Source organism: Hyaena hyaena, unplaced genomic scaffold (assembly GCF_003009895.1).
Source record: "Hyaena hyaena isolate Hyena2069 unplaced genomic scaffold, ASM300989v1 scaffold_134, whole genome shotgun sequence".
NCBI lineage: Eukaryota > Metazoa > Chordata > Mammalia > Carnivora > Hyaenidae > Hyaena > Hyaena hyaena.
In genome coordinates, this window is record NW_024080766.1 from 544,623 (window position 1) to 571,747 (window position 27,125).

The 27,125-nt window shown below is 52.7% G+C and overlaps 2 protein-coding genes across 8 annotated transcripts in view; one reads left to right on the forward strand and one right to left on the reverse strand.

The window, feature by feature from the left end:
- The window catches only part of CEP72 (centrosomal protein 72), a 38,253-nt gene extending 20,524 nt beyond the window's left edge, over nt 1-17,729 (forward strand). For 3 of the 5 annotated variants that reach the window (XM_039238000.1, XM_039238002.1, XM_039238003.1), the window contains exons 7-12: nt 2,034-2,335; nt 4,572-4,710; nt 5,991-6,187; nt 13,025-13,151; nt 15,629-15,740; nt 17,081-17,729. In XM_039238000.1, the coding sequence (XP_039093931.1) occupies nt 2,034-2,335; nt 4,572-4,710; nt 5,991-6,187; nt 13,025-13,151; nt 15,629-15,740; nt 17,081-17,276 (1,073 nt within the window). In that variant the 3' untranslated portion in view covers nt 17,277-17,729. Of the gene's footprint in view, nt 1-2,033; nt 2,336-4,571; nt 4,711-5,990; nt 6,188-13,024; nt 13,152-14,298; nt 14,409-15,628; nt 15,741-17,080 lie in introns of those variants that run through there. The other 2 variants (XM_039238004.1, XM_039238005.1) reach the window with 2 other exon arrangements.
- Nucleotides 17,730-21,734: 4,005 nt separating this feature from the next.
- Nucleotides 21,735-27,125, reverse strand: part of LOC120235630 (tubulin polymerization promoting protein) — a 28,291-nt gene continuing 22,900 nt past the window's right edge. For all 3 annotated transcript variants that reach the window (XM_039238037.1, XM_039238036.1, XM_039238035.1), the window contains exons 3-4: nt 26,347-26,500; nt 21,735-26,188 (exon numbers count right to left, since the gene is read on the reverse strand). In XM_039238037.1, coding sequence (XP_039093968.1) covers nt 25,994-26,188; nt 26,347-26,500 — 349 coding nt within the window. In that variant the 3' untranslated portion in view covers nt 21,735-25,993. The remainder of the gene's footprint in view (nt 26,189-26,346; nt 26,501-27,125) is intronic.

Below are 27,125 nucleotides of genomic sequence, written 5' to 3' on the forward strand. Positions count from 1 at the left end.
TTGCCCTGCTTGTGCTCTCACTCAAAAAAAAAAAACAAAAAAAGTTGAAGAAAATTAAATAAGAAGTAAATTGGGAGTGTTGTATGCATGTGTGTGGCAGAGTTGTCAGGAAACCTCCCCATATGAGCAAACTTAGCACGTTCCTGAGGCTTGTTCGCAGGGCCTTTAGAAGTGGGTAGATTGTGCCAGTGACCTGCCTGGCTTGCCTGTGGCCACTGCAGAGCAGAGTATGGCCGACCAGCTGCTTTTACCCCTGTATCCTGAGACCTCACAGTGGTGGCGTGGGGTGCACGGGACCCCCACATCATCAGGGTTCATCATTTTACCTCTCTTCATCAAGACACGTCATGTGCTTGATGTTCAGACCTCTTTATCGATGTGTAGTCCCCGTGGATTTTCGAGTGGTCACAGAAGAGCTGCCACAACGGAACAATGAAGTTTCATGTCTGCTTTGTCCAGATGCCCCCAAAGTTTGCATTTACCACATTTGCTCAGTTGTGCCCCACCCCTACCCACCAGGTACGTGGGTGCCATGTATGTTGTATGTGTATGTATGTGTGTGCATCTTTGTGTGAGCACACGTGCGTATGTACGTACATAATTAGGGATGTATACACATATGTGTGCACATGCACTATTATCCATCTTTCTGACCATCTGGAACAGGAAGATGTCCTGTCACTCCTAACCTTTCCAGTGTGGTTCCCTAAAAGCAACGATACTCTCCTGGATAACGAGCATTTAACGCTACAGAATGGGACAGACCTGCCACTTAACCCACGGACCCTGTTCATGTTTCACTAAATGTTCCATTGATGGTTTTTTTTTTTTTTTCTGGTCCAGGATTTTGTCCAGGTGCACAGAGCATATCTAATTGCCACATCTCATCAGACTCCCATGACCCAGAACAGTTCTCAATCTTTCCATCTTCTGCATCCCTGAGGCACTCAGACTTGACTTTACCCCCACTGTGGCTTGCTCTGCTGATTCCTGGTAGCCAGAATCCACCGTACGTTTTGGGAGAGTGGGCTCATGCAGAGGCGGTGGGCTGGAAGGGGAGAAGGAAGAACACAGGTCACAGGTTGAGGTGAGGTGGCACGGCAGCACTTGGGCTGTGTCTGTCCCCAGGGCAGGGGTGGGGTGAGGTGGTGTGATGTGAGTGGCTGTTGTGTGTTTGGGTTGTAGAGGGTGCATGGGAGGGTCTGTCCCAGAGGGTATGGCAGACCAGTCCCAGCAAGAGGCAGCGTTCAGGCAGACTTGGTGAGGTTCAGCGATGGACGTGGAACAAGGGTGCCGATGACCTCTGACCCAGCAGCCGGATGACTGTTGTCTACTCAGGTCATAAGCACTTGCGGCACAGATTTGCTAGGGTAGTCCTCAGTTCAGTGAGCCTGAGGAGCCATGGAGCTGTTGATGCCATGTGAGAAGGGAGCAGCAAGAGCCCAGAGGAGGGGACTGGACTGGAGGGTGGCCTAGGGAGAAGGGTGTGGACCTGGGGAGCTGGGCTGGTGTGCAGAGTCCAGACCGAGCTCAGTGCTATGGTGCCTCAAGTCAGCAGCAGGGATGGGATGCAGGGAGAGCCTGCCTGTAGAGAAGGACCCTGTCTGCAGTGCACAGGCCCCCACCTCTTCCCTGTGCCGGCCGGTGCTTGGTATGAGCCCACTTCAGGGATGTGGCCCTGTGGCCGTGAGGCCATGTCTGTTGGGGCAGGGAGGGTCCCAGGTACTGATACGTTAACAAAGTCCACTATAGGAACAAATTGTTAAGTCCTCTGTAATCCCCAAATTCTAAGCTTTTACGCACTTGTTTGTCATACATGATTTCATCAAGAACATAGTAGTTGGTTGATTGATTTGTTAAAGTTAATAGCTCAGTTTTATCACTTTTGGGTGGATTTTCCACTTCCACACACATGCATGCACACACGAGCACACACACATGCATGCATGCACACACCTTTTTAAATTACAGTACTTGTCACTGAGGCCAGAGAACGTGGTCTGCTGAGGGCTCTGTTCCACCCTCCTTCACAGATTCCACGGACATTGAGGAGCCTGCCCTTTCTCAGAAGTCAAGTTTGTTAGCACAGAAGGTATTAAATTCATTGCCTGCTCCTGAAAACTATAGGAAGCGAAGAATGCCTGGCGGAAGATTCCAGGCACCTGCAGACCAGGAGTGTCTGAACTGCCTGGAGAGGCCCGACGTGCCCTTGAGCCCCGAGCAGAGTCTGGGCAGGCAGAGTGGCTCGGAGGGCAGGAGTGAAAGGACCTTTTCTCGCTCCGCAGTATCGGAGCCCGAAGGGGAGAGGCCCCACAGCGTGAGTGGCACTGGAGAGGTGAGTGGGCGAGCCGAGCAGGGCCGGAAGGAGAGGTGGGGGCTGTCAGGCCCCGCCATGCTCCCTCCCCCTCCCCTGAGTTCACTGGCCCCCAGCTGGAGAGGTTTCTACACGTGCTTCTCCCCAGCACTTGCTACCTCTTGGTCTGTTGGAAATATACCCCCAGGCTTTGCGTCACTTCCCACCACACTCCATGCTTTGAGGCCGGAATGTGGGCACAGTTGGGGGGCAGTTGTGCTTTCTGGCAAGGGTGCTTGTCTTGGAGCTGGAATCCATCGTCTTGGCCAGGGAGCCACCAGTGGCCTTGTTGTGAGGGTGTCCTGGACATGCATCCCGTGGTTTTCCAAAGGACTTGCCCTGCGTAGTGACTGAGAGTTCTGCCACCCTTCGATGACCTAGAACCACGTGGGTGACAACTCTGTTGCCTTGGTCATTGGTTTTGTTAGAGATCAAGGCACAGAGTTGTGGGAATTGGGGCAGACCTTGGGCACGGGCTGTGGCAAGGGGGTCTGCCCTGTTGCTGGTCTGGCAGACAAGCCCGGGCAGTTGGGCGCATGGGAGAGCATTGACGTGGAGGGGTGTGGGACCAGGGGAGAGGGAGCACAGCAGAGGCAGGGCCAAGAAACTGCCTGGTTAGGGGATGGTCTGGCTTCCTGTGGTTGGTCCTCAGTTGCAAACGGGGAAAAAATTTAGGGAAGCTGTCACTTTACTGGTCAAATTGTGGCTGCTGGGCTGATTGTTACAGGAGCCGCGGTTTGGCACCCTGGCTGATTGCCATAGATGATAGACTGGCTTCTGGGCCGGTCACCGCAGGTCTTGGGTCAGAGGGTCACTCCCACAAAAGTGGGATCCCACAAAGGATCCAGCCACTGTTTGTGTGTGTGGCCAGTCTCTCACTGTCTAGATTGAGAGAAGGAAGAGAAGTGAGGATTTGCCCGAGTGGGGAATTGCTTTCCTGGCCCCTGGAGGCCTGACCTCACTCACCAAGGATGGACATCGCCAGGTGCAGAGCTTCCCCCAGAGAGCTCATGCACTCACCATGGGGCTGGCACCTCATGGTGCTCCTCCTCTCGCAGAGGGCACTGCCCTGTGCTCCTCAGGTAAGAGACAGAAGCCTGATGAGTGCACTGGGGACATGGGCTCCATCATCTTTGCCTGAGGACAAGTGTCCACATAGCTTGTGATGGAGGATGGAGATGTTGGTGCCAGAGGCTCACAGATATGCTCATACCCTTAGCTTTTTGGGGTGAGCAGCCAGGCCTTAACATTGTCATGCCGCCCCTTCCCGGTGCAGCCTTGGGCAGTGCAGTGCCCTCTCGCTGGGCCTGCTCCTGGTGGACCTGGGGTGGCCAGTGAGGGCAGGAGGTGGGGGCTGCCCCAGCTGAAGTGGCTTTCTCTGCCTTGCCCTTTTCAGGGTGTCTGGCTCTTTTGAAGTTCCTCAGTAGAAAAGCCCTGGATGTTAAGTAATAGCAGAGTGCCAGGTAGGGCTCTCCCCAGCTTTCTGCTTGGAGCTGCTTCCTGGGGACCTGAGGCCAGCCTGTGTCCCAGCTCTGGTCATTTACCTGGAGACAGATGTGAGCTTCTATTCCCTCCCTCCCCAAATCCTCAGATGCTTGGAAAGTGGGTGGGAGAGCAGGAGCCACCCCCTTTCTTTAGTAATTCTTTAAAATTGGTGAAGTAATTTCTAAAGAGGAAAAGAGAGACCTTGTTGTGCATGCTGACATGGCACTGGTGTGGCCAGGCCCTGGGTGGAGTCTTGATGGTTTTGCCTGGCCGCTCTGGTACCCTCATCATCCTGGCCTGACTTCCGTCTGGTCCAGCAATGTGACTTCACACATTCAGGGCTTTCCAGACACCAGTGACCGTTCAGGCCAAGACAGACTCTAGGGGGTCTTGCAGCCTCCAGGAGTCCCCCTGCCCTGGTTCAGGAGGGCCCAGTACAGGCCAGCGTGGGACTAGAGTTCCCACAGCCTTAGAGCTTAAACTGTGATGTGGGTCTCATGCCTGTCACACTTGGTGTGACGTCTGCTAGTGTCCCCTTTAGCTGTACCTCCTGGTATGAGGATGTCACACGTCCAGGGGGCAGGGAGGGGATCCCCCATGTGCCACCCCTATGGCCTTGTGACATTTGGACAGCCCCTTTGTATACACCTCTGCTGGACAAGGGCCTCAGCATGATGCACGCTGGTGGCAGAGGCTTTGCCTCACACAGTAACCATTGACTTCTGCGTGGCAGGTGTCTCCCAAGCTGTACTCGGCTCCGCCCCCCGGGACGAAGGCTGCCCTGGAAGTGGCGCTCCTGGAGGCACTCCTCGACCTGGTGGACAGGTACTGGAGCGGCTGCAAGTCCCTGCACGGCAACCAGGTGTTCCAAGGTGAGTCAGGAAGGATGGTCTACTCAGACCTGGACTTGGGCCGCTGGGTTCTGAGCCCTGCACCTTGCTGCACCCTCCCCATTGGCTGTCACTGTCCCCACTGCACTGCATGGAGCATTCTGATGGCCCTCTTTTTTTTTTTTTTTTTTTAATTTTTTTTTTTCAGTATTTTTCTGAGAGAGAGAGAGAGAGACACAGTGTGAGCAGGGAAGGGTCAGAGAGAGAGGGAGATAGAGAATCTGAAGCAGCTCCAGGCTCTGAGCTAGCTCTTAGCACAGAGCCCGACACGGGGCTCAAACCCACGAACCGTGAGATCATGACCTGAGCCGAAGTCCGAGGCTTAACCGACTGAGCCCCCCAGGTGCCCCCTGATGGCCCTTTTGAAGCAGCTTGGGTCCTCTGTGGGCTGTGAGACATGAGGGTGTCATGCGGTCCTGTGGCTGTTGGTTTGCCTACTGGCATGCTGCATCGTCACCTGGTTCTGTTGGAGATGCTGTTCACAAGTTTGGTTCTCGTTCTGTTTTATGTGAAGGTTTGGAGAGATCTCAAAGCTGTACCATCTCTTTCCAACCCTCTAAACATGTGATCTTGTGTGTAGGACCCTGGATTTGCTGAGCTTTCACTGAGAATGAGGCCCAGGAGGGTGGTCACTCCCCAGGGAGGACTTGGCTTTGCTTTTGCTTGTGCCTGGGTGCAGGAGCACACTGGGCACCCTTCATCCAGAGTGTCAGACGCTGCATCTGCAGGTGGCCGCAGTCTTTCTTCTGCAGCCCAGGGTGTGGCCTACAGTGTCTTGGTTGGGGCAGGAGCTTGCTCGTCCGTCCTGCAGACCCGGGGCTTGCCCAGAGCTGAGTTCTGTGCTCAGTGTTGTGGCCCTGGAGCTTCTAGAATCAGGACTCCCCAGGATGATGGAGCCTCTGGATCCTGATCCCATAAATCTTACCCTCTTGCTCCCAGGCCAGGAGCAGGGGGCAGGCAGTGCCATGGAAGAGAGCGTAGCAGGCCACTGGGGCATCCAGGCACACTGTCCCGTCATGGCCTTCTCTTCAGGGGCACCTTTGCTTTAGAGTAAAACTCTTTTCCTGTTTCCCTCCACCTCCCATCCCACCCGTGACTGGATGGATGTACAGACACCTGAGTGAGGTGATTTCAGTGGTGTCCATGTCCTTTTACCAGCTGAGGCATGTAGTTTGTGTTTCTCAAAATGTATTGGACATGTTTTGTTTATTCTTCATCCTTTCAACATAAATGCCGTAATACCATTTTATTTTTACTCCTAGCTCAGGCAAGACATATTTTATCATCGTTGCAAGAATTTACAGCAACCCAGGACAGTTCAGCAATTGTGAGTGAAGAAATTAATTACCTTACTCTGGAAAATAGATCTTTGCAAAAGCACCTGGCTGAGCAGCAGCAGCAGTACAACATGAAGATGAGTGAGGTGGCGTCAGAACTCACCAACACGCAGAAGGAGATGGTGAGCCGGGCCCTTCACGTTATCTCTGTTCATTCACACATGGGGTAGAGGCATCATTTGACTTCACTAGTAAGGGGAGCATTTCCCTTTGGCTGTCGTCAGGCCACGGGGGCAGGGCTCCCTTCGCTAGCCTCCCCACCCCCTAGGCTGCCAGCTGCCTGCCACCCACTGCCTGCATGGTCCCTGAGCCCTACGCAGCAGGGGTTGTGGATGACAGCATCCTGTCCTTGCCTAGGTCTCCTAGCCCTGCCTTTCCTGCACAGCTGCTCTCTCTTCTTGGAGACGCTGAGTGGGACTGAGAGCACGGATGAAGCTGGGCTTGAGGTGGAGGTTTTGTGGCCCAGGCTCCCCGACCACTGACGAGAGAGGCTCCGGTTAGCTGGGTGACTCTGGGGTCCCTGCTGCTCTCCTGCCTGCATCAGCCAGCACAGGGCCACGACGTGCTGTTGGACCAGAGGGATTTTGTCCACCAGGTGGCACCCAAGGGCAGGTAGAGCAGGCACAGCTTTGTCCCAGCACCCAAGCCCGAGACTCCTGACTGGGCAGGGCTGCTCCCGCCCTTCCTAACCTTGCCATGTAAGACTGTTACACACAAATGCCTATGTTAAAAAAGAAGAAAGATCCCAACAAACCTAACTTTACCCTTTAAGGAACTAGAAAAAGAAGAGCAAACTAAACCCAAAGTTAGCAAGAGAAAAGAAAGAAATTGTAAACATCAGAGCAGAAATAAATCAAATAGAGAATTAGAAAAATAATAGGAAAAAAATACCAGAACTGAATTGAGTTTTTGAAAAAATACCCACGATCCACAAACCATTAGCTGGATTACAAAAACGAGAGAAGACTCAAATAACAAATGAAGGAGAAGACATCACAATAAATGCCTCAGAAATAAAAAGGATCATAAGGACTGTTACAAGTGCTCATATGTGAGCACCCTGGATAACCTAGAAGAAATGGGTAAGTTCCTAGAAATGTGTAACCTGCCAAGACTGTATCAAGAAGAAATAAAGCCCAAACAGACCAATAACAAATAAGGAAATTGAGCAATACTAAAACACCTCCCAACAATAAAAATAAAAAACCAGGACCAGATGGCTTCATGGCTTAATTCTACTGCATATTCACAGAAGAATTAATACTCTTTTTTTTTTTTAACTTTTCCAGAAAATAGAAGTAGAATAAATACTCTGTACTCATTTATGAAGCCAGTATCACCCTGATCCCAAAAACACCACAAGAAAAGAAACCTACGGGCCAATATCACTGGTGAACATAATTTAAAAATCTGCAATGAAATACTAGGAAATCAAATTCAAGAAACAAATCAGGGGCACCTGGGTGACTCAGTCATTTAAGCCTCCAACTTCGGCTCAGGTCATGATCTCATGGTTCATGGGTTCGAGCCCCGCATCGGGCTCTGTGCTGACTGCCAGCTCAGAGCCTGGAGCCTGTTTCAGATTCTGTATCTCCCCCTCTCTCTGACCCTTCCCTGCTCATGCTGTCTATTTCTCTCTCTCTCAGAAATAAATAAAACATTAAAGAAAGAAAGAAGGAAAAGAAAGAGAAAGAAAGAGAAAAAGAAGGAAAGAAAGAAAGAAAGAAAAGAAAGAAAGAAAGAGAGAGAGAGAGAGAGAGAGAGAAAGAAAAGAAAGAAAAGAAAGAAAGAGAGAGAGAGAGAGAAAGAAAGAAAGAAAGAAAGAGAGAAAAAGATAAAAAAAAGTATACACCATGACCAGGTGGATTTTCCCCTGGAATGCAAGGTTGGTTTAACATATGCTAATTAAAACACCGCATAAACAGATTGAAAGATCAAAACCATGTAATCATCTCAACATATGGGGAAAAACGCATTTGACCTAATTCAACATCCATTCATTATAAAAAGTCTCAAAAAAAATTGATACACAAGAAAATTTCCTCAACACAATAAAGGCCATTTATGATAAGGCCACAGCTAAAATTATGATCAGTGAGAGAAAACCGAAAGCTTCTTTCTAAGCTAAGATCCACTACAGGACACATGTAGGACATGCATATCCATGCAGTCACATGAGGACTGCTCAGGATAAAACTGGAATTAGTAGCAAGAGTATTCAGGAAAAGGAGACATCCAGATTGGAAAGGAAGAAGTAAGAGTATTTATTTGCAGAGAACAGGATTTTATGTGTAAAAAAATCCTAAGATACAGAACAACAAAAACCTGTTAGAACTAATCAATTCAGTAAAGTTGTAAGACATAAAATCAGTATAACAAATCAGTTGTGTTTCTTTATACCAACAATGATGTGAAAAAAAAACGAAAAAATCCCATTTATGATTGTATCAAAAAGGATAAAATACGTAGGAATACATTTAACCACGGAGGTTAAATATCTAAACACTGAAAACTGTAAGACAAGGATGAATGAATGGAGGCATATCCTATGTTCATGGATTGGGAGGTTAATACTGTTAAAAACTCCACACTACTGAAATTAATATATGGATTCAGTGCAATCTCTATAAAAATTCCAGTGGCATTTTTCACAGAACTAAAAATTTTTAAATTTGTATAATTATTTTTCTTAAAATTTGTATTTTTATTTTTCTAGTTCTACAAAACAATCCTAATAGCCAAACCCATATGGAAAACAAACAAAGCTGGAGGCATCACACTCCATGATTTCACATAATATTATGAAGGAAGCTATGGTAAAACAGTATGGTGTTGACATAAAAACAGACACATAGATCCGTGGAACAGAATAGAGACCCCAGAAATAAATCCATACATACCAACTAATTTTTGACGAGGACACCAAGAATATAACAATGAAGAAAGGACAGTCTCTTCAATAAGTGGCGCTGGGAAGACTGGATGGCCTCATGCAAAAGAATGCAGCCAGACCCTTAACACCATACATAGAAGTCAATTCAGAATGAATTTAAAGATTTAAATGTAAGACTGGAAACTGTAGAACCTCTAGGGAAAACAAAAACAGAGAAAAGGCCCTTTGATAGGGTCTTGGTGATGATTTTTTGGATTTGACACCAAAGTACAGGCAACAAAAGTAAAAATCCACAAGTGGGACTACATCAAACACAGAAGCTCCTGCACAGGAAAGGAAGCCATCAACACGGTGAGAAGGCAGCCTGTGGCCTGGGAGAGAATGTTTGCAAACCATCTATTTCATAATAGGTTAAAATCTAGAATATATAAAGAAATACTACAACTTCATAGCAAAAAGAGAACCCAGCTAAGACATGGGCAGAAGATCTGCCTAGACATTCTTCCAAGGAAGACATCCAAATGACCAACAAATCCATGGGAAAATACACAGCGTCACTCATCATCAGGGAAATGCAGATTCAGAGCTACAAGGCAATGTCCACACATCTGTCAGAAATAGTTATAATCAAAAAGACAAAAACAATGTGTGGGTGAGGATGTGGAGAAAAGGGAACCTTGTACACTGTTGGAAGGAATACAAACTGGTGCAGCGACCATGGAAGACAGTATGAAGGTTCCCCTGAAGTTAAAGTGAGTCTGTGGTACAATCCAAGAATCCCACTTTCAGATATTTGCCCATAGGAAATGAAAGTAGTACCTCTGAGAATGGTCTGCACTCCCATGCTCATGGCAGCATCCACTGTAGCAAAAACATGGAAAGCCGAACTGTCCATTGATGGATGAACAGATAAAGAAATAGTGTATTTATATCATGGAATATCATCTAGCCATTAAAAGAAGGAAGGCTTGCTGTCTGCAACAGCACGGATGGACCTGCAGAGCAGTATGCCTGGTGTCCAGACAGAGCAAGAAAAGAGCCACACGACCCTACTTACATGTGGAGTCTAAGAGTTGAATACATAAAAACAGAGTGGAAGGTGGTCACCAGGGGCAGGCAGGTGGGGAGACCAGGATGGTGGTAAGGGGACTTTGCCGCGGTTGTGTAGGATGACTAGGTGTGGGATCACAGCTACTGTATTGCAGAGAGTCTGGAAGTTTGCTATGAAAATAGCTTTGATGTGCTCACCAAAAAGTGTTAACTCTGTGAGGAGAAGCTACGGTAATTAACTTGACTGTGGTAATCATTTCACCATGTATGTGTGTATCATCAAGTGCACACCTCAGATGTGTACGATTTTTACTTTAAAATGTCTATCATGTGGCGCTCCTGGGAGGCTCAGTCAGTTAAATGTCTGACTCTTGATTTCAGCTCAGGTCATAATCTCACAGTTTGTGAGATCGAGCCCCGTGTGGGCTATCAGTGCAAAGCCTGCTTGAGATTCTCTCCTTCTCTCTCTGCCCCTCTTGTATGTTCTCACATATTCTCACAGTCTCTTTCTCAAAATAAACTTAAGTCAATAAATGTGTGTGTGTGTGTGTGTGTGTACATGTAAATAAAATGTCTACCATGCATTCAGCCAGGTGAAGTTGTTTACCTTGCTCATCATTATGGTTGAGTTTTAGTATATGGAGTCTGTTCAGGAGGCTCTTTTAAAAAGTCAGTACTAACATCATGTCATGTGGTTGAGAGGGTGGTCTGGGACATAGTAGCTGGTCATTCTGGGCAAGTTACTTAGCCGTCTCTGTGTGTTACTTATCACTGCCTGTGAAGTTACCCCAGAGGGCAGCACCTTCAGTAGCAAGCATCCGTCTGTTGTCAACATCTCCTGTGGGTCAGGGTCTTGCCATCACGCCATCACGTTGTCGATTAGGGCCATGGTTTCCTTGAAGGCCTGATAGAGGTGGGCACCCCCTGCCAGGCTCACCCACAGACAGCCTTGGCCCTGTGCACCTGAGCCTGTCTTCAGGCTACCTGAGGCCCTCTTGGCCTGGTGGCTGCTCCTCAGGGCCAGAGAGTGGCCGAGTAGAAGGCCATCCTTTGTTACCTGCTCTTGTGAGTCCTGTGTCAGCACTTCTGCATAGTGTGTTGCTTGGGATCCAGTCAGCAGGCCCACCCATGTGAGAGGAGGGCGCCACATGACAGCAGGAGCACCCTTGGGCCATCTTGGCAGCTGCCCACCCAGTCTCTGCATCAGCCATGTCTTCCAGAAAATGGGAACGAGAATAGCCACAGGATTGCTGGGAGACGGGTCTCTGGAACATCTGGTACCATCTTCATGAGAGGCTGCCATTTCAGAGATCCCACACAAAGCTTTACTTTTAGAGAAGAAGATTTTAAAAAATAATGAAATGATACTGGCGACCTTTAGATGCACTGTGGACATGTATGTGTGCATGCAAGTGGTGTCTGCATCCAGAAAGGACTGGAGCCCCATGACCCTGAGCCATAATCACTGTGTAGAGCATCATTTTTGTTAGACAGCATTGACCCCATGGGACACAGCATGGCTGGTTAACCATGGAAACAAAGGACCACGGCTTTTGGGTTGGGTGCAGATGAGTAGGTAGCACCCTGTCCCCTTACAGTGCTCAGTGGAATGGGACCAGTGGAATCCATACAGACAGGCCTCTGACGTCTGCTCCTCTGTGATGCAGTCTAGTGTGGAAGACGTGCATGGAGGTGCGACATCTTCACTTCTGTGGACAGTTTGATTGACCCTGTTCTACAGGGTGACCTTGGACAGGGGCAGTGAGAGGCCCTGCCTGGACGACCAATCTAGAACCATCTGGCAGCCCGAGAGCCCTGCTCAGTGCCTTCTGAGATCTACCCCATTGAACCCATCCCAGAGGAGGGAAGCATGGTCAGAGGAGCTCTGTCAGGAGGCCTGTGGCGGGTCAGTTGGGAGCGACTTCTCACAGAGGAAGTCCGCTGTTCCTGAAGGGCCCATTATTGACCCTGGTTCCCTCCCTGGTGTGAAGACACTGGTTCTGCAGTCTTGTCTCCTCACATCCCGACGCGCAGGAAACCGGTCTTAGCAAAAGCCCTGCCTCTGAGCCGTCCAGCCTGGCTCCAAGCGGCAGTGCCACACGTACCCAAGTGTGGTCAGTCCACTGCTCCTGATTCAGCCTCCACTGAGACTATTAGCACTGGGGCCCAGCCCCTGCCCTTTCGGAACACACCACGTGTTCGGGAAATAAGCTGTCAGCACATAAGTGGCCACGTAACAGTTTCTGTACTGCCCAGAGTGGATGTGCACACAGACAGAGGGACCAGTGCACTGTCTGGGCTGTCAGGGTAGAGAATGAGCATAGCAGTTTCCTGAAAGGGCCCCTGTCACTGTGAGGTAGACACTTGCTCCCCTGGTGGGGGTGTGTATGCTGGTTTCTGTGCAGGCAAGGTGGCTTTGATGCGCCATGTGCCACCAGCTCACAGTGGCCTCGGTCCCCTCCCCTCCCCTTTAACGTCCCCTGGCAGGCTGGGCATTGCCTCCATCTCCGGAAGTGTGAAAGGAGCCTAGACTTCTCAGTGGGGCTCCTGTAGGGAGGCACCTGCTTGGGGTAGCGCGAAGCCCTGGGATCTGCCTGCGCTCTTGCCCAAGAAGTGAGGCCAGAGGGACCACATGGGGCTGGCACACTGCCCAGCCCTTGTTCCTGCTCCTTGAGAAGAGATAGGGAGCCAGGCTGTGGTAACCATGGGGCCTTCCTGGAGGAGGCAGGGCTCCAGCAGCCAGCACATCTCCCCTCTTGCTGAAGCACACCCTCACCAGGGTTGCTGGGGACACCATCCGCCCCCTCCTGAACTGTGCCACCCCTTTCTCTATCTCCTTTGAAGGACACTGTGCTGCTCAGCTGAGGGCAACTGTGATTTCTGTTGTTCGCATTGTGATTTATTGGTTATGAGATATAAAAGAAAACTAATCTCTGGTGATTTCAAAAGGTTTAATTTTCTATATTCATTTTACGGAATTCGACTCATCTGTTTTAAGTGTGCTCTGTGTCCTTAGGATGACTTGAGGCGACATCTAGACAAATCTTTGGAGGAGAACAGTAGCTTAAAGGCTCTTTTGTTCAGCATGAAAAAAGAAGTAAAAAATGCAGACACTGCAGCTACCTTAAGTTTGCAGATTACTGGTGAGTTTGTGGTTTTTTTGGTAACATTATTTGATGAAATGTAATTGTTCAAACACTTGTAGATAGACTTCAGGTCGAGTAAATATCATGAGGGCTGAGAGATGCTCGCTTTTGCCCTGAGCAGATGCGTTAGAAGCTCTCGGATGTTGCCTGTGTTGTTGGCAGTGCCGTGGACCGGGAAGCCCCGTGCCCGCCTCCCTGCGCGTGCCCACCTCCCTGCGTGTGCACATGGTCGCTCCTCTGCCTCCTTGGCTCTTCCGAGCAGGGCGGTACTTGTTCTCTTCGTCATCATTTCTTCCAGACCCAAGTCACTTTCATTTCCCTCTCTTCACTGTATTTCATTTTTCCATTACAAAAGTACACTCAGTATTTCAAGGTCAGATTCTGGAGTTTTCATGAGGGGTTGGTGGTATGTGTCTTCTGTGAATCTCGTCTGGGTGTAAACCGCAAGGTCGCTTGGAGGTTTTAACTTCACTGAGGACTGGCCCGCTGAGGTCCCAGGGGTCCAAAAACTTTTCTTAAAGGGCCACAGAGCAGATGTCTCCAGGCTACAGCCCGTCCCAGGCCCTCCCTGTGGGCTCCATCCCAGGAGCGCAGCCACAGACAAGACCCTGGCTCTGGGCAGGTGTCTCTGTGACACGCCTACTGAGGTCTGTTCGGTTGTGTTTGTTGGGCTGTTTCATAGAGTGCGAAGAGTTTGTTACAGTCTCTTCTTTAATTTTCATTTAAAAACTTTCCCCTTTTCACCTGTTTCTTGAGATGTCATTGTCCTGTTTTATTTGCTCAGCCTTCATTTCTCATGAAGCTTTCCTTTGCTGCAAGATCATGCCTGAGGTCAGCCACCACCTAACGTTCCCAGTTCTAAGTTCTTTCATTTCTTGTATCATTTTTTTAAAGTCATTTATTTATTTTGAGAGAAACAGAGACAGGGTTGGGGAGGGAGACAGAGAATCCCCGGCAGGTTCCACGCTGCCAGTGCACAGCCCTATGTGGGGCTCGAACTCACAAACCGTGAGGTTATGACCTGAGCTGAAACAAAGAGTCTGATGCTTAACCGACTGAGCTATCCAGGCTCTCCTCTTATATTATTTCTTTCTGGTCTTTAGCTCCTTCTGAAATACCTGGTCATGGTTTTGATGTGTTCCAGGTGTGGCTTCTGTTGTCGGGGCAACAACTTTGTGCGTGGTTAGCCCTCAGCACTCTGTGCTGCTCACTTGCACACGGAATTTGTCCTCGAGCTGTCCAGGAATGCGGCAGGTAGCGTTTCAGACCTCACGGAGAAACTCAGCAGCCCCTGGGGGACCTTCGCTCTCCCCCTTGCCTCTGGTGTCCTCTCCTGCGCGACCGGGGCCCCTCACCAGCCACTCTCTGGCATAGCCCTGCTCTGGAAGGGACTGGGCAGGTCAGCCTTGAGGGGCCAGGGTTGCTCCAGACCCTCAGGCCACACGGGAGCCCCTGGTCTGACCTCACTGGAGGAGGCCGAACCTCTCTTGTGTCAGGTCCTCAGTTGCCCTGCAGGGGTTTCTTGTGAACATAGGGGACACTTAGCGGCTGCCCCCCTGCTGACCGCTGCTCCCCTCCCACAGATGTGGAACCATTGCCAGGCTTGTGGCTCTCATGTTTGGGTCTTGAAGCTGCCTTACCACCAGGTGCTGAAAGGTCGTCTGTGGGGCTCTGGTTTTGTCATCTAGTTACTCTTGGTGCTTGGGGGGCGCTGAAACCGTGCCTTCATTGTCTTCACTGTCCTCTTCCCAGAATCCCTTTCACTCACCCTCCGGTGGAAGTGCAGGTGGGCGTCGGTGCTGAGTAGTGTGGTCTCACTGTAGTGCTTCTGGGATCTTCTGCCTTTGCTGCAGGAGCCTACTGTCCGTGTCCCCTGCCCTGTCCCTGCACCTGCCCGCCCTGGTGTAGCTCTACAGCCATGTGTCTGTGTGGGGATTTATTTGTAGCCAGTTTGGGGGTTTGGGAGCCAAGAAATGATATATTTCTTCTCCTCGCAAGTTGGAAGCTCAGAGACAGGACTCACATAGATGGAATCCAAACACACACTGTGTCATTGATGGACCTGGGACCAGAGGACACGTCAGAGACATGTGGCCACGGTGGGCCGCCTGTCGCTTGTCCCCAAAGCTGCCGGGCCTCCCCTAGGGCAGGGCTTGCTGCCTGGTAGAAGAGACGCTCCTGGAGGCCCTTTCCTGCCAGCACATAGATAGTGGAGGAGCCTCCAGCTGGTGCCAGGCCCACCTCTGTCCCCACTCTGTCCTGCCTTCCGTGCGGGACGTGGTTGCTTGGATGTCCGGAGGGCAGAGGCCCAAGGCTTTAATCCCAAGGGGATTTTTGAGTTGCTTACAGAAACCGACCTTCTCCAAGCCACATGGCTTTGCCTGTATCCCAATCCAATTTAAACTCTTAAACTGTTTTAGTTTTAAAAACGTGAATAAATTTCACTAAATGATGCCACTTTTTTTCTCTTTCAGGACTTCAGACAAGTGTGAAGAGGCTCTCTGATGAGATCGTGGAGTTGAAGCAGCACCTGGAGCACTACGACAAGATCCAGGAGCTCACGCAGATGCTGCAGGAGAGCCACAGGTGCCTGCCTGGGGGCCGTGGGTGGGGGCACGGCCGGCCCCAGCGACACGGGGGATGCGGAGGAGCGCAGCAGGAGGGCTCCTGTGAGGCGCGTGTGAGAGCTGGCGAGGGACGCCCGGCATGGTTCCTGTCCGTTCTCCCTTTTCTCCCGGCTGTGCGCTGGCTGGTGAGAAGGGAGCTGGGAGCGTGAGGGTGTTCACGGCGGGACCTCAGTTTCTATCCAGAGGATCATGTGCTGGGAAGTGGGTGCACGGAGGAGGCGTGCCACTCGCTGGGTAGTGTGAGGTGCACTTTGTGGAGGTGCGAAGTGTGAGCCCAACTCGCCCCTACTCCCCCGCCTCAGGCTGAGTCCCACACACCTCCACCAGGCTTGACTGCAACGTGGCCCCAGGTGGAGCCAGGCTGTGACCTCCCTGGGGATCAGCGGGCTCACCCCAAGCATGAGTTACAGAGGGGAAGGGGCTCCTGAGAGATAAGCTGGAGCAGAGATGGAGCAGCAGAAGGAAAGCAAAAGGTGGCCGTCATGGGTGCAGGGAGGGGACAGGCGAGGCAGGTTGCCTCCCAGAACCTAACGGGTCCCCATCTGTGGCGTGATGGGCTCCACATGGACGGGGCTCCCATGCAGCGTTGGGGAGGTCCACGCAGACTGCATCCACTCGGGGCCCCTGCGTGGCTGCTGCCTGCTGCACAGGCCTGTCGTTGGGGGCACGCGGCTGGGAAGACGGCCCCGCTTCCATCTATATGTGGTCACTGCTGACTGGGCGCGGGGGCGGTTTGCAGATGACCAAGCGGGCAGTTCAGTGCCGCTTCTTTCCTGAAGTCCTTCTAAAGGCAACAGGGGTCAACACTATCAAACCAGGACTCTTCCATTACACGGGCGGTCATGTCAGAATTATTCAGGGAGCCCCTTTACATTGGACCAGGAGTTAGAAATATGTCAGTCTTTGGATCTTTTCTGGAATTAGAATATTGTTCTGCTAGCTGTGAAGATGATGATGGTTTTCTTAAAAAAAAAAAAAAAAAAAAAGTGCAGCTGGAGTGGTGAGGTGCCTCTCCATCATTTGTTCCTTTCACTCGTCCGTCCAGGGTGCTGAGCGGCACCCGCGCGTGGCACGGCGGCCGAGCGCTCGGGTCATACGTAGCATCATGCTGTCTTGAGGCGAGGGGCGGATGGCGGGGGCCAGGTGGGAGATAGGACAGGGTTGGCTGCGGGGACAGGGGTCAGTAGGGTCCCGGCCAGGTGGGGGAGGGTGCTGCTGGAGAGGAGGCGGCAGGCTGGACCCCGGGGCGGGCAGAGAGGGTGGGGGCTCAGGTGTCGCCCCCACTGTGCTTTCCTCCAGCTCCCTGGTTGGCACCAATGAGCACCTCCTGCAGGAGCTGAGCCAGCTGCGGGCGCAGCACAAGGCCGAGGTGGAGCAGCTGCACTGGAGCTACAAGGAGCTCAAGAAGACGCTGGGCCTGTTCCCACAGGGCAGCGCCGGGCCCCGGCGGCTGCTGGGCCCCGGCGCCTGCGCGTCCACCCCTGGCCTCTGCTAGGCCCCGGCGCCAGGGACACGTGGCCTGTGCGTCTGTGTTGCTGGATGTGGAAGCTCTTTTCAGCTTGGTACATTTGTTGGAGAGAGCTGCGCCTCCTGTTTGTAATTAGCTCAAGGGTTTTGAAACACATTCGGGGCCATTAGCTCGATTTTCTAAAATCCCCTGAAAAGATAGGATCGATCTGCTTGTAAGCGAGTCTGTGAACAAGGATACATCCGGGGTAGTATTTGGAGAGATGCTAACCGGGATCATTCCCTCCGACGCTAGCATGCTGTTCCTGCTTCCTGAGATACAACTAAGACTTAACAAAAACAAACAAACAAACAAACAAAAAAAACGGGATAAATGCAAGCCCTTCACATTTGAAACAAGACATTTTGATGTTTTTTGAGACCAACATCATTAATTTTCCATGAAACATCCTGAAATAAAATGCAGTATTTTTCTTCTTTATGTAAGAGAGCTGTGTGTGATCATTAATTTTGTGTGACAAGAGTCCTTTTTTAACAAACCTATTCTAAAAAGGCTTTTATTAAATTGTGACTGAGTTTTCCTCACTGAATTCTTTTATAAAGCAAGCTATGCACCATGGTTCCTGAGCAGGAACCAATAAGTTCCAAGACTTAATAAAAGTAACACAGTTTGGGGAAACGTTAAAAATACTGTTTTTGATATTAATATGTCACAGTGAAAGTATTCCCTGGGTGCTGTCTTGCTTACAGTGCATTTCTGAAAATTAGAGCATACATGGACAAAATATTAGATTTTCAGTTTGGAAACTTCTTATCTTATCTAAATACTTGCTTTCTTGGTAAAACAGTGCCTGGTTAATTTAGGGAGAAGGGCAGGCGAGCCTATAGGTGCCTGCCCCATGCCAGCCTTGCATGCGTCGGGCTCTGCCACTGGGGGTCAGGGGTCAGGGGTCGGGCATTTCCCTTGGGAGGTGGCCTCCCCAGTTCCCTCCCTGTCTGGTCATGGCTGTGTCCTTCAGCACCAATTTCTGTAACTTAGCAGGAAAACAGGTCACAGCAAATGCAGTTTTTACAGGGGAGTGGGTTTCTTTCATCACCATACCATCTTTTTATTTCTTGAAATGATTTTAGCATTAATCTGTTTCAGGCTTGTTGAAAAGGATCACCCTGCTGTTACTTCATGTTCCTCTTGTTTGGGTTTTGTTGAGCTTCTCAGACCTGTGAGTTTATATTTTCATCAAATCTGGAAAAGTTTTGGCCACTATTTCTTCAGCATGGTTATTTGATCCAGCTTCTCTCCCCCTCTCCCTCCCCGGACCCCAGTTACCCTCAGACCACTTGGTAGCGTCCTCACGGGTCCCCAAACTTGGGGTCTTTTTCCCATCTTTTGTTCTTGGCCTCCATTTGGGTCATTTCTGCTGCCTTGTCACAGGCCCCTTCTGCAGTGAGGCCTGTGTAGATAGCGGATGTTTAACTTCGGAAATTACATATGTTTTTAGTTCTAAAATTCCATTTGGTTCATTCGTATTAACTTTCGGTGTCACATTATGTTCATGTTTCACTTTACTCCTAAACCATGTTTTTAACACCTTTGCTGCAGACAATTTCAGATGATTTCCAGAATGGTTACACAGATATTCCGTGAGAAGTGTATTAGTTTCTGTTGGCCCATGTTGTCAGCACTTACTGTCAAAGCTTTTGGTGTCCTCATTCGAGAGGGTGTGTGATCCATAGTGTTCTGTAGATAGCCTGAACAGGTTAAAGAAGCTCCTTGTAGTGTTAATTGGCTAAGACGTTGTATATCGTGAATGGATGAATTTTATCACTTTTTCTGTAGCCATTGAAGATGACTGTATGATTCTCCTCGTTTACGCTGTTCATGGGAGTAATTACAGTAATTTGCTAATGTAAAAACAACCAAAAATTTCTGGGTTAAGCACAGCTTAATTATGATGAGTTTTCCTTTGCAAACATACTACTGGGTTTGGTTACTGTTTTGTGTAGGATTTTGTATTCTGGGTACACCATTTAACGTGTGACATTTAGTTATCGGGATTCTCTGGGTCTCCATTTCCTCATTCTCAGGAAGGGGTGATAACAGTGCCTGCCCCAGCTTGTCATGAAGACGAATTAGAGTCCCGTCCCAGGACCCTGCTGACACAGCACCGAGTGGTGTGGTTGTCAGCTGGGAGGCGGCGGTAACCGGTCCTGTCCCCACGGTGACCCCAGCTGTGGTCCTTTATGGTGCCGTCCTCCTCAGCGTTCGCACCGCTACGCCGTCCCTGGGACAAGAGCTCGGTTGTGCGTCCTTCTCCGCTTTCTAAGAGAGTTTAGGACAGGGTGTCATCCTCTCCTCCCTGAGTGTGCGGTGGGACTTGGGAGGAAGCCAGTTGTGCGTGAAATTTTCTTTGTGGGAGATTTTTGGCTATTGGTTCAGTTCAGTTAATGGTCCAAGGGTGCGGCAGAGCCCATTCTCAGAGCACCCGCCCACCCCCCGTGTGTGCCAGCCCCGCAGCTGGTCTGGGGCCGTGCGGCTCATTCTGAGTGGGACGGCGAAGAGCTGCCGGGTGGCCGCGGTCCCCTCGGTGGCCTTGCCAGCGGTGCCACAGACCAGCTGGCCTCTTTCTTTCCTGTGGGCAGAGAGCCCTCCTTGACCTCGGCTGGACTCGTGCCCGTAAGAAATGTCACTGTGTCCAGCCACTGAGGTTTTGGGGGTTTTCTACTTCGCCAGTAGTTGCTCCACATGAGCCCTAGGATGTTGCAGGCTGCCCGTTTCTTCCTGAGTTCTCATCAGATCTGTATTTCAAATTCGTTCCTATTGCCTAATTTTCCAATGTTTTGGCATAACAGTCTTTTAATAGCATTTTCACGGCTTCAGCACCTGGAGTTCTGTCCGTAAGCAAGACCTTGCCGTTCAGGGAAAGGGATGCAGGTGCGCAGTGGCTGCCAGTTGCTCCCGACATCAGGCTCCACCTCAGCTTCCAGCCCAAGGACACAGCAGGGTGGCCCTCGCTGGCGACGGAGCACGTGGGGCGCCAGGGCCCGCGTGGGGCTGGCGAGGCCTGGTCTGCCCCCGCGTCCTCCCCACGGTGCCAGGGCCACCCCGCCCCCCTGGCCGTTGTCCATGCCGGTTGTTAGCGTGCTCCCTCGTGCTTCCCCTCCTGCGTCACGGCTTCTGTTCCTTTCCATCTGTAGCGGATGTTACTGACGCGTTCACCTCTAAAACTTTTTTTTTTCCACTTTATCGGTTTTCTCTCCTTTCTCTTCCCATATCACCTAACAATCAATACACTTTTGTTTGTTCTTGTTTTGTATTCTGTTTCTTCTGTGATTGTCTCCCTCTCTACTGTTGCCATTTATAGGTTATTTTGCAACCCTCATCATTTTCACCTCTGTTGATTTGGGAAGCTGTGCGCTCTTTCTGGTGTATTATCACAGCGCACATGCGTTCGTCTCATCAGGGCTTCTGCCCCCGCTGCTGGCGTACACGAGCCAGGAGCGTGTACCTCCCTGTGCACCCTCTGGCTTCATGTGATGGCTTTCAAGGTGTTTTGGGTTTTGGGTCTTGGGTTTTTTTAGTGTGGTTTTGTTTTGTTTTTGAGAGAGAATCCCAAGCAGGCCCTACCCCCAGCACAGACAGAGCCTGAGGTGGGGCTAGAACTCACAAACTGTGGGGTCGTGGCCTGAGCCAAAATAAAGAGTTGGACACTTAACTAACTCACTGGGCCACCCAAGCGCCCCGGTTTTTGAGTATTTTAATGAAATATTTTTTATTCCCATAGAAAGCATTTATTTACAGGGTTTTTCTGTAGTTATTTACTGCTTATTCTCTGAGCCACTTCCCTTCAGACATTCTGTCTGTGGCCACGTTCCTGCCGCACTTAGACTTACTTTTAATGTCTACTGGTGCAGTTTCCCCTATTGTGGTCTTTTTTTTTTTTTTTTAAATGTTTTATTTATTTCTAGGGGAGAGAGAGAGAGACAGCGTGAGCAGGGGAGGGTCAGAGAGAGAGGGAGTCACAGACTGAAACAGGCTCCAGGCTCCGAGCTGGCAGTCGGCACAGAGCCCAACGCAGGGCTTGAACCCACGAACCGCGAGATCATGACCTAAGCGAAAGTCGGACGCTTAACCGACTAAGCCACCCAGGCGCCCCTCCCCTATTGTGGTCTTAAAGTGCCTTTATCTTCATTTTTGAAAACTGTTTCACAAACTATTGCTGTGTCTGGGCCCCCAGCTGGGGCTGCACCAGGGTGAGATTAGAGCGCGCCTGGGACTGCGCTCTATGCAGGTGGCCTGGGGTCAGACCAGTAGTCACCCCGCCTGAGCGAGGAAGCAAAAGTCTCCTCCCTGTGGGGAGAGGATGTGAGGCCCTGTGAGCTGTGGCTCCTGTCCCCCCCATGGCCCCTCCCACGGCCTGTCCATGTTAGACGTTAATGCCCAGGTGTGACTGCTGGTGTAGACAGTGCACCTTAAAGACAACAGATCCACATTTCAACACCTTTATTTATCACTTTACCAATTTGACACACAATGTTAACAGCAAACACAGGAGGAGCAAAATGCAGACAGACACGAGCTGTTTCACTACAGGTTTGCAAGCCAGGCCTTGACAGCAGCTCTGACTGGTGACACCGTGCCTCACGCTCTGGGGAGGGAGAAGAAGGCCACCCCGATCCCATACATGTCCCTGGTGAGTGCAGCTTCTAGATGCCAGCAGACGTGCCTTTCTGAGAACACCCAAGACGTCAACGCTACTTTACCATCACACTGATAAAGTGATACACTCAGGACTCCCTAATGGTAACAAAACAGTGTAAAAATATATTGCATATATATATAAATTTATTTCCCTTTCCTGAAAAAAACCTCGGTACAAACTAGTAGTATACGATCCCTTTCAAGTTTCTTTTAAGTTGTGCGGGTTTCCTTTGTTGTTTGGCTTGGTTTGGGTTTTCAAGAGTCTAAAGGGAGAGAAAAAGCATCTCAAAGCTCAGGGTGACCACTGTCCGGCCCGCCTGGGACCATGCCCTCCACATGCCCAGCGACAGAGGCCCCACCCTGAACTGCCAGGCTCCACAGTGTTCAGTAGTAAATCAGTGGAGGGGAGCTATTCAGGATCAGTGTTTTAAGGACATTCTAGCCTATCGGTAGCTTCACAGTACAGCTGAATTGTCATCCTGGCCTGCACGGGGCAGGTGACGACGGTGTCCCACGTGGCATGCGCTGCAGGAGGGGTAGCGGCCAGCCTGTGTATGAAGAGAGCTGGGCTGGGTCCCCAGCACACGCTTTTCCCATAGAGGGCCAGATGGGGAAACCTTTAGGTGTCCCCTCCTACCACCGCCACTCGATGTAGCGCGAAAGCAGCCGTACACACGCCTGACTGGGCACACGGGCACGGCTGGGCGCCGGGAAACCATTCACAGCAACAGCCTGGGGTGGGGGCGTGAGCCTGTGCCTGCTGCCACAGGCCCTGTCCGCCGAGCAGCCAGAGGGACGCCCATGACCTGTCCTGAGCTCTGAGCATGGGGACGCGGAGGCAGAGCAACACTGACAGGAAGTGGTGCCAGCGAACCGCCTGCGCGCACCGTTCCCCAGCTTCTCACATCTGCTAACGTAGCACTGGGGACGTTAGAGGGGTAAAAGTACTCCAGTATAAATACAGATCTGCTGCTGTAACACCCTACACTTACACGATTTGAACTTCATTGGTAGAGCCGACTTACTGACCGCTGCCTAGCTGCCCCTATCACGTTAGACAGAAATAAGTGAGCGTCGTCGCGTGGCCGGCGTTCAGCACCCTCGCCCAGTTCTCCCCGCCGCTCGCACGCCGTCAGCCCGCCCTCCCTGCAGGACGCGTCCCGTCTCCTGCCGCTCACACTCAGGCGCTGGATTTCTGGGTAACCACGGTTAGTAGAAGCTAACTGGCATCGCACAAAACATGCAGCAAAGACACACACCTGCCTGTGTGTTCTCAGTGTTCAGGCCCTGATGGAGGAGCGCGTGCGTGTGCACGTGTCTGGGTGCGGACCACACGCATGCAGCGACACGTTTAGCACGTGACTTTAAGCTGAGGGAATGGTGACCACTGAGGCCTCGTGATGGAGTCCTTGCCACCCGCCCCTCCTTCCTGACAGAGGGGCCGCTGCGTCTTCCAGGCTCTGGGGAAAGGTGCCGTCGGAAGAGGCCTTGGGGGTGGGCAGGGGAGAATGTAGTCCCTGCGCGGCCAGCCGGGCCCCCCTGCCGTGGGACAGGGCGGACCGCCAAGGGGCCCGTTCCCAAGCCCGGCGGGAAGGTGCTGTTAGGACAGTCAGGAGCGCGTCTGGAAACACTGGTCACAGGCGAGTAGCTCGGCTCCACCAGCCTCCAGCACCGGTGCCTTCCGCTAAGAAGGGGGCTCGCGCTCTGGGGAAGGCGTCACGGCGGGGGTCCCCGGGGGCAGGAAGATGTGTGGTTTCCCTTGCTTACACCCCAGCCTCCCAGGGTGGTCCTGGGGAAGCTGTTTTGCCTGGAGAACCGCACTCTGGCACCGGAGATGGCCTCCGGGGTGGGGGAGGCTGAGGAGGCCCAGTGGGAGGGGGGTCTGTTCCCTGTACAGGCTGAGCCACGGGGACCCTCATCCCTCTGCTCATGGGGCGTGCGCTCTGTGGGGGCCAAGGTCCTGCTGGATTCCAGTGTCCGTGCTGTGTCATGGCTGCGACAGGGGGCACCCAGGGGTTAATGGCAGGAGGCAGAGCCCCATCGCCTCAGACGGTGGGTGCCCCCAGCGTGGAGCCTGACGGGATCTGGGAGGAGGTCTGGTTTGGGATCCACTTGTTGCGAAACACTGGTCACGTTCAGAGTTGCCTTCAGACACGTTCCCCACGATGTCCCCTTGCCTCTGGACCCTCACAAGGGTCCAGCCTGGGCGTCCCATGTCCCGCCTGCCTGCCCTTCCTCCAGCACTCGGTCCTCAGTTTCCCTGCCTTCCGCACCACGGAGCGGAGAGGCCTGGCCGGCGGTTGGGATTGCCGAGGTAGAAACCGGAGACCGCAGTGAGACTGTCCTACAAGCAACTCAAAGCCTGCAGCCCAGCTCCGACCTAACGCGCCGGGAAGTCTCAGCGCCTCGGAAGAAGCTGCTGGCAAGGCCACCGCCAGCCGTGGGTTGAGGCCTCGCCATGGGGCGAGGGAGGGGCCATGCCGGATGGGAGCGCGGGCCCCAAGCCCCGCTGCACAGACAAGGGACCATCCCCGGCTTTAGGGACGGCCAGCGTGCCCTTTGGGCACAGGGAGGCGGGTGTGTGTGCCTGCCCGGTGCTGGTCTTTATTTCAGCCAGCTGTGCTGCGGGCCGGGGGTGCCCAGGAGAAGGTGCCCCCAACCACCCGCTGCCATGGACGCAGCAGTGGCCAGGATGGACGGGCCCCAAGCAGCATCTTCCTGAGGCTCCTGTGGGCTTTTCCCAGGAGCAGCGCCAGGACCCCGTGGCCCCACAGTCTCTTGCCAGGCTTGGCTGCACTTCTCAAAGGGACACGGCCCCAGGAGCCACTGTGACAAGAGCCCCAGTGTTCGGCTCCCCCATCCAGCCTCGTGGAGAAACCAAATGGCGACAAACGCCGCTGGCCTGGGGGCGCTTCGCGGGCCTGCCTCTGCTGTGGTTTTCTCTGCGTTCGCGGCTGCTGGGAGAGGGGAGAGGTTAGGGACCGCTCGTGCCGAGGCTGAGCCACGGAGGTCTGAGCCACGTGCCGGCAACGGGGAAGAGCCGCGGGGACCCGCAGCCCAGAGGACCTGAGTGCAGAGGGGGCCCCGAACAGAAGAGCCCGTCGCGCCAGCAAAGCGACCGCGCGGAAGCCTCAGCCAGCAGGGCCTCCTGACCTGGAGACACGCAGGGCAGGGACAAGGGCAGAAACGGTTTCTCAATCTTCGCTGACCCGTTCCCGGAACAAACTCGTTTCCAGTTTCTTGTCAGGAAAACCCGGTGAACTGCCTTGTCCTCAGCGTCCATTTCGACAGCTTCAAGCTCTGCGCTTCAAACCGAGCTCCGTTGGTCACTGAGGAGCTCCTTTCACTCACTCACCTTCCTCCCTCGCTCACCAGCCTCCGGTTACAAGACGTGTGTACGTGTGGGTGTGCAAGTGTGTGCGCGTGTGTCCTTGTGCGTGAGTGTGTGCGAGCATGTTGCATGTGCAAGCCTGGGTGGTGTGCGTGTGGGTGGGTGAGCGTGCGCGTGCAAGCATGTGCGTGAATGTGCGTGTGTGTGTGTGCACGTGCAAGCGCCTGTCCCACTTCCCGACACCCGCACAGTGTCCTGTTAGCAGCTCACTTCCGTTTCTTGGTGCTGCTGGTTAGTGTGTTAGCTCGTGCTGCCCCTGCAGCTCCGGGGAGGGGTCTGCAGGTCGGGGGGTGGCACACCTCTGACAGGGTCTGTCCCGCTCACCCCCCGTGGCCCACCGGCCTCTTTCAAAGGCGCCTTTTGCCTGTAAGTCAGGTGGCTAGTGTGGTCTGGTCCCAGGAGACGCTCTGGAAAAGGCCATTTGTTGTTGGCCAGCACTGGACGAGGCAGGTGTGTTAGAAACGGTCAGTGAGTTCGGGGGCCCCACCTGGGGGTCAGAGAGAAGCACGCCAGGCCCGGGCAGGACGAGGCCTGACCGCCCCCCCCGGGCCCCGCCCCCCCCGGGCCCCAGTCTTGAGTTCTGCCCGGGGAGCACAGGAATGTAACGAAGTGTGAGGTGGCGCGGGCCCCAGCAGGAGGGGCGCCCCTGGGCTGGCTACTTGCCACCCTGCACCTTCTGGTCGTAGGTGCCCGCGTGCTTGTAGCCCGGCACGTAGCCAGACTCGTCCACCAGGTCCACACGGCCCGCCTTGCCCTTGCCCTTGCCTGATGGGTCGAAGCGTTCCTTGTGGGAGCCCGTGAACTTGGTCGTGTCTGTGAGCCGGGATACAGTGGGCGACGAGATGGCCTTCTGTAGGGGGAGAGAAGGGAGTGCGGCCGCGTGAGTCCAAGGGGCGCAGTGAGGACACGAGGCCGTGGGCAGGGGACCAGCCCGCCCCGGGGAGGAACACTGCTGCTGTCCCACCCCACACTCTGTGGGCTGCCCCTCTCCCTGCCAGCCGTGCTCACCGTCACCCCCGAGATGATGGGAGCCTTGCCCTCGATGAGCCTGTGCACCTCGCGGACGGCCTCCTCGCTGCTCTTGTCTTTGAATCTCTTCTTGGAGAGCTCTTCAAGCGCCTCCTTGAACTGCTCAAATGTGATGGTCCGGCAGGATTTCCCTCTGAGAGAGAGAGCACTCAGGGCCCGGCCAGGGCCACTCCCCTCCATAACACACAGCCCCACAGAGTAGTGCCCCCAGAACCTGCTGACAATTGGTGACCCCTGCCCAGGGACCAGGTGACATCGGGGAGACCCTGTCCCCACCCGGGGACCTGGTGATGTCGGGGGACCCCCCTCCCAGGGACCTGATGGCATCAGGGGACCCCTGCCTGGAGACCAGGTTACATTGGGGAAACCTGGGCCCCGCCCAGGGACCCGATGACATCAGGGGACCCCTGTCCCTTTCTGGGGACCTGGTGACATCGGGGTAACCGTGCCCCACCCAGGGACCAGTGACATCAGGGGTCCCTCCCCAGGAACCTGGTGGGGGCCCAGTGACCTTGGGGAACCCCCGCCTCTCCCACAGCAGAAATCAAATCTAAGGTTAAAATACAGAATATGCCCCTCCCCTGGCCTGGTGTGCACTGTTTATGCCCAACAGTCGGTTGCCACGGGCAACAGCAGCAAATATAAATTGTCTTGGAAAAAAGCTTAAAGGAACCACATCCTTTATGAACAACTGGACATTAAAACAAAGCTGTTGTCTGGTTCTAAAAGGGGGCGCGTGTGGTGTCCACTCAGAGCAG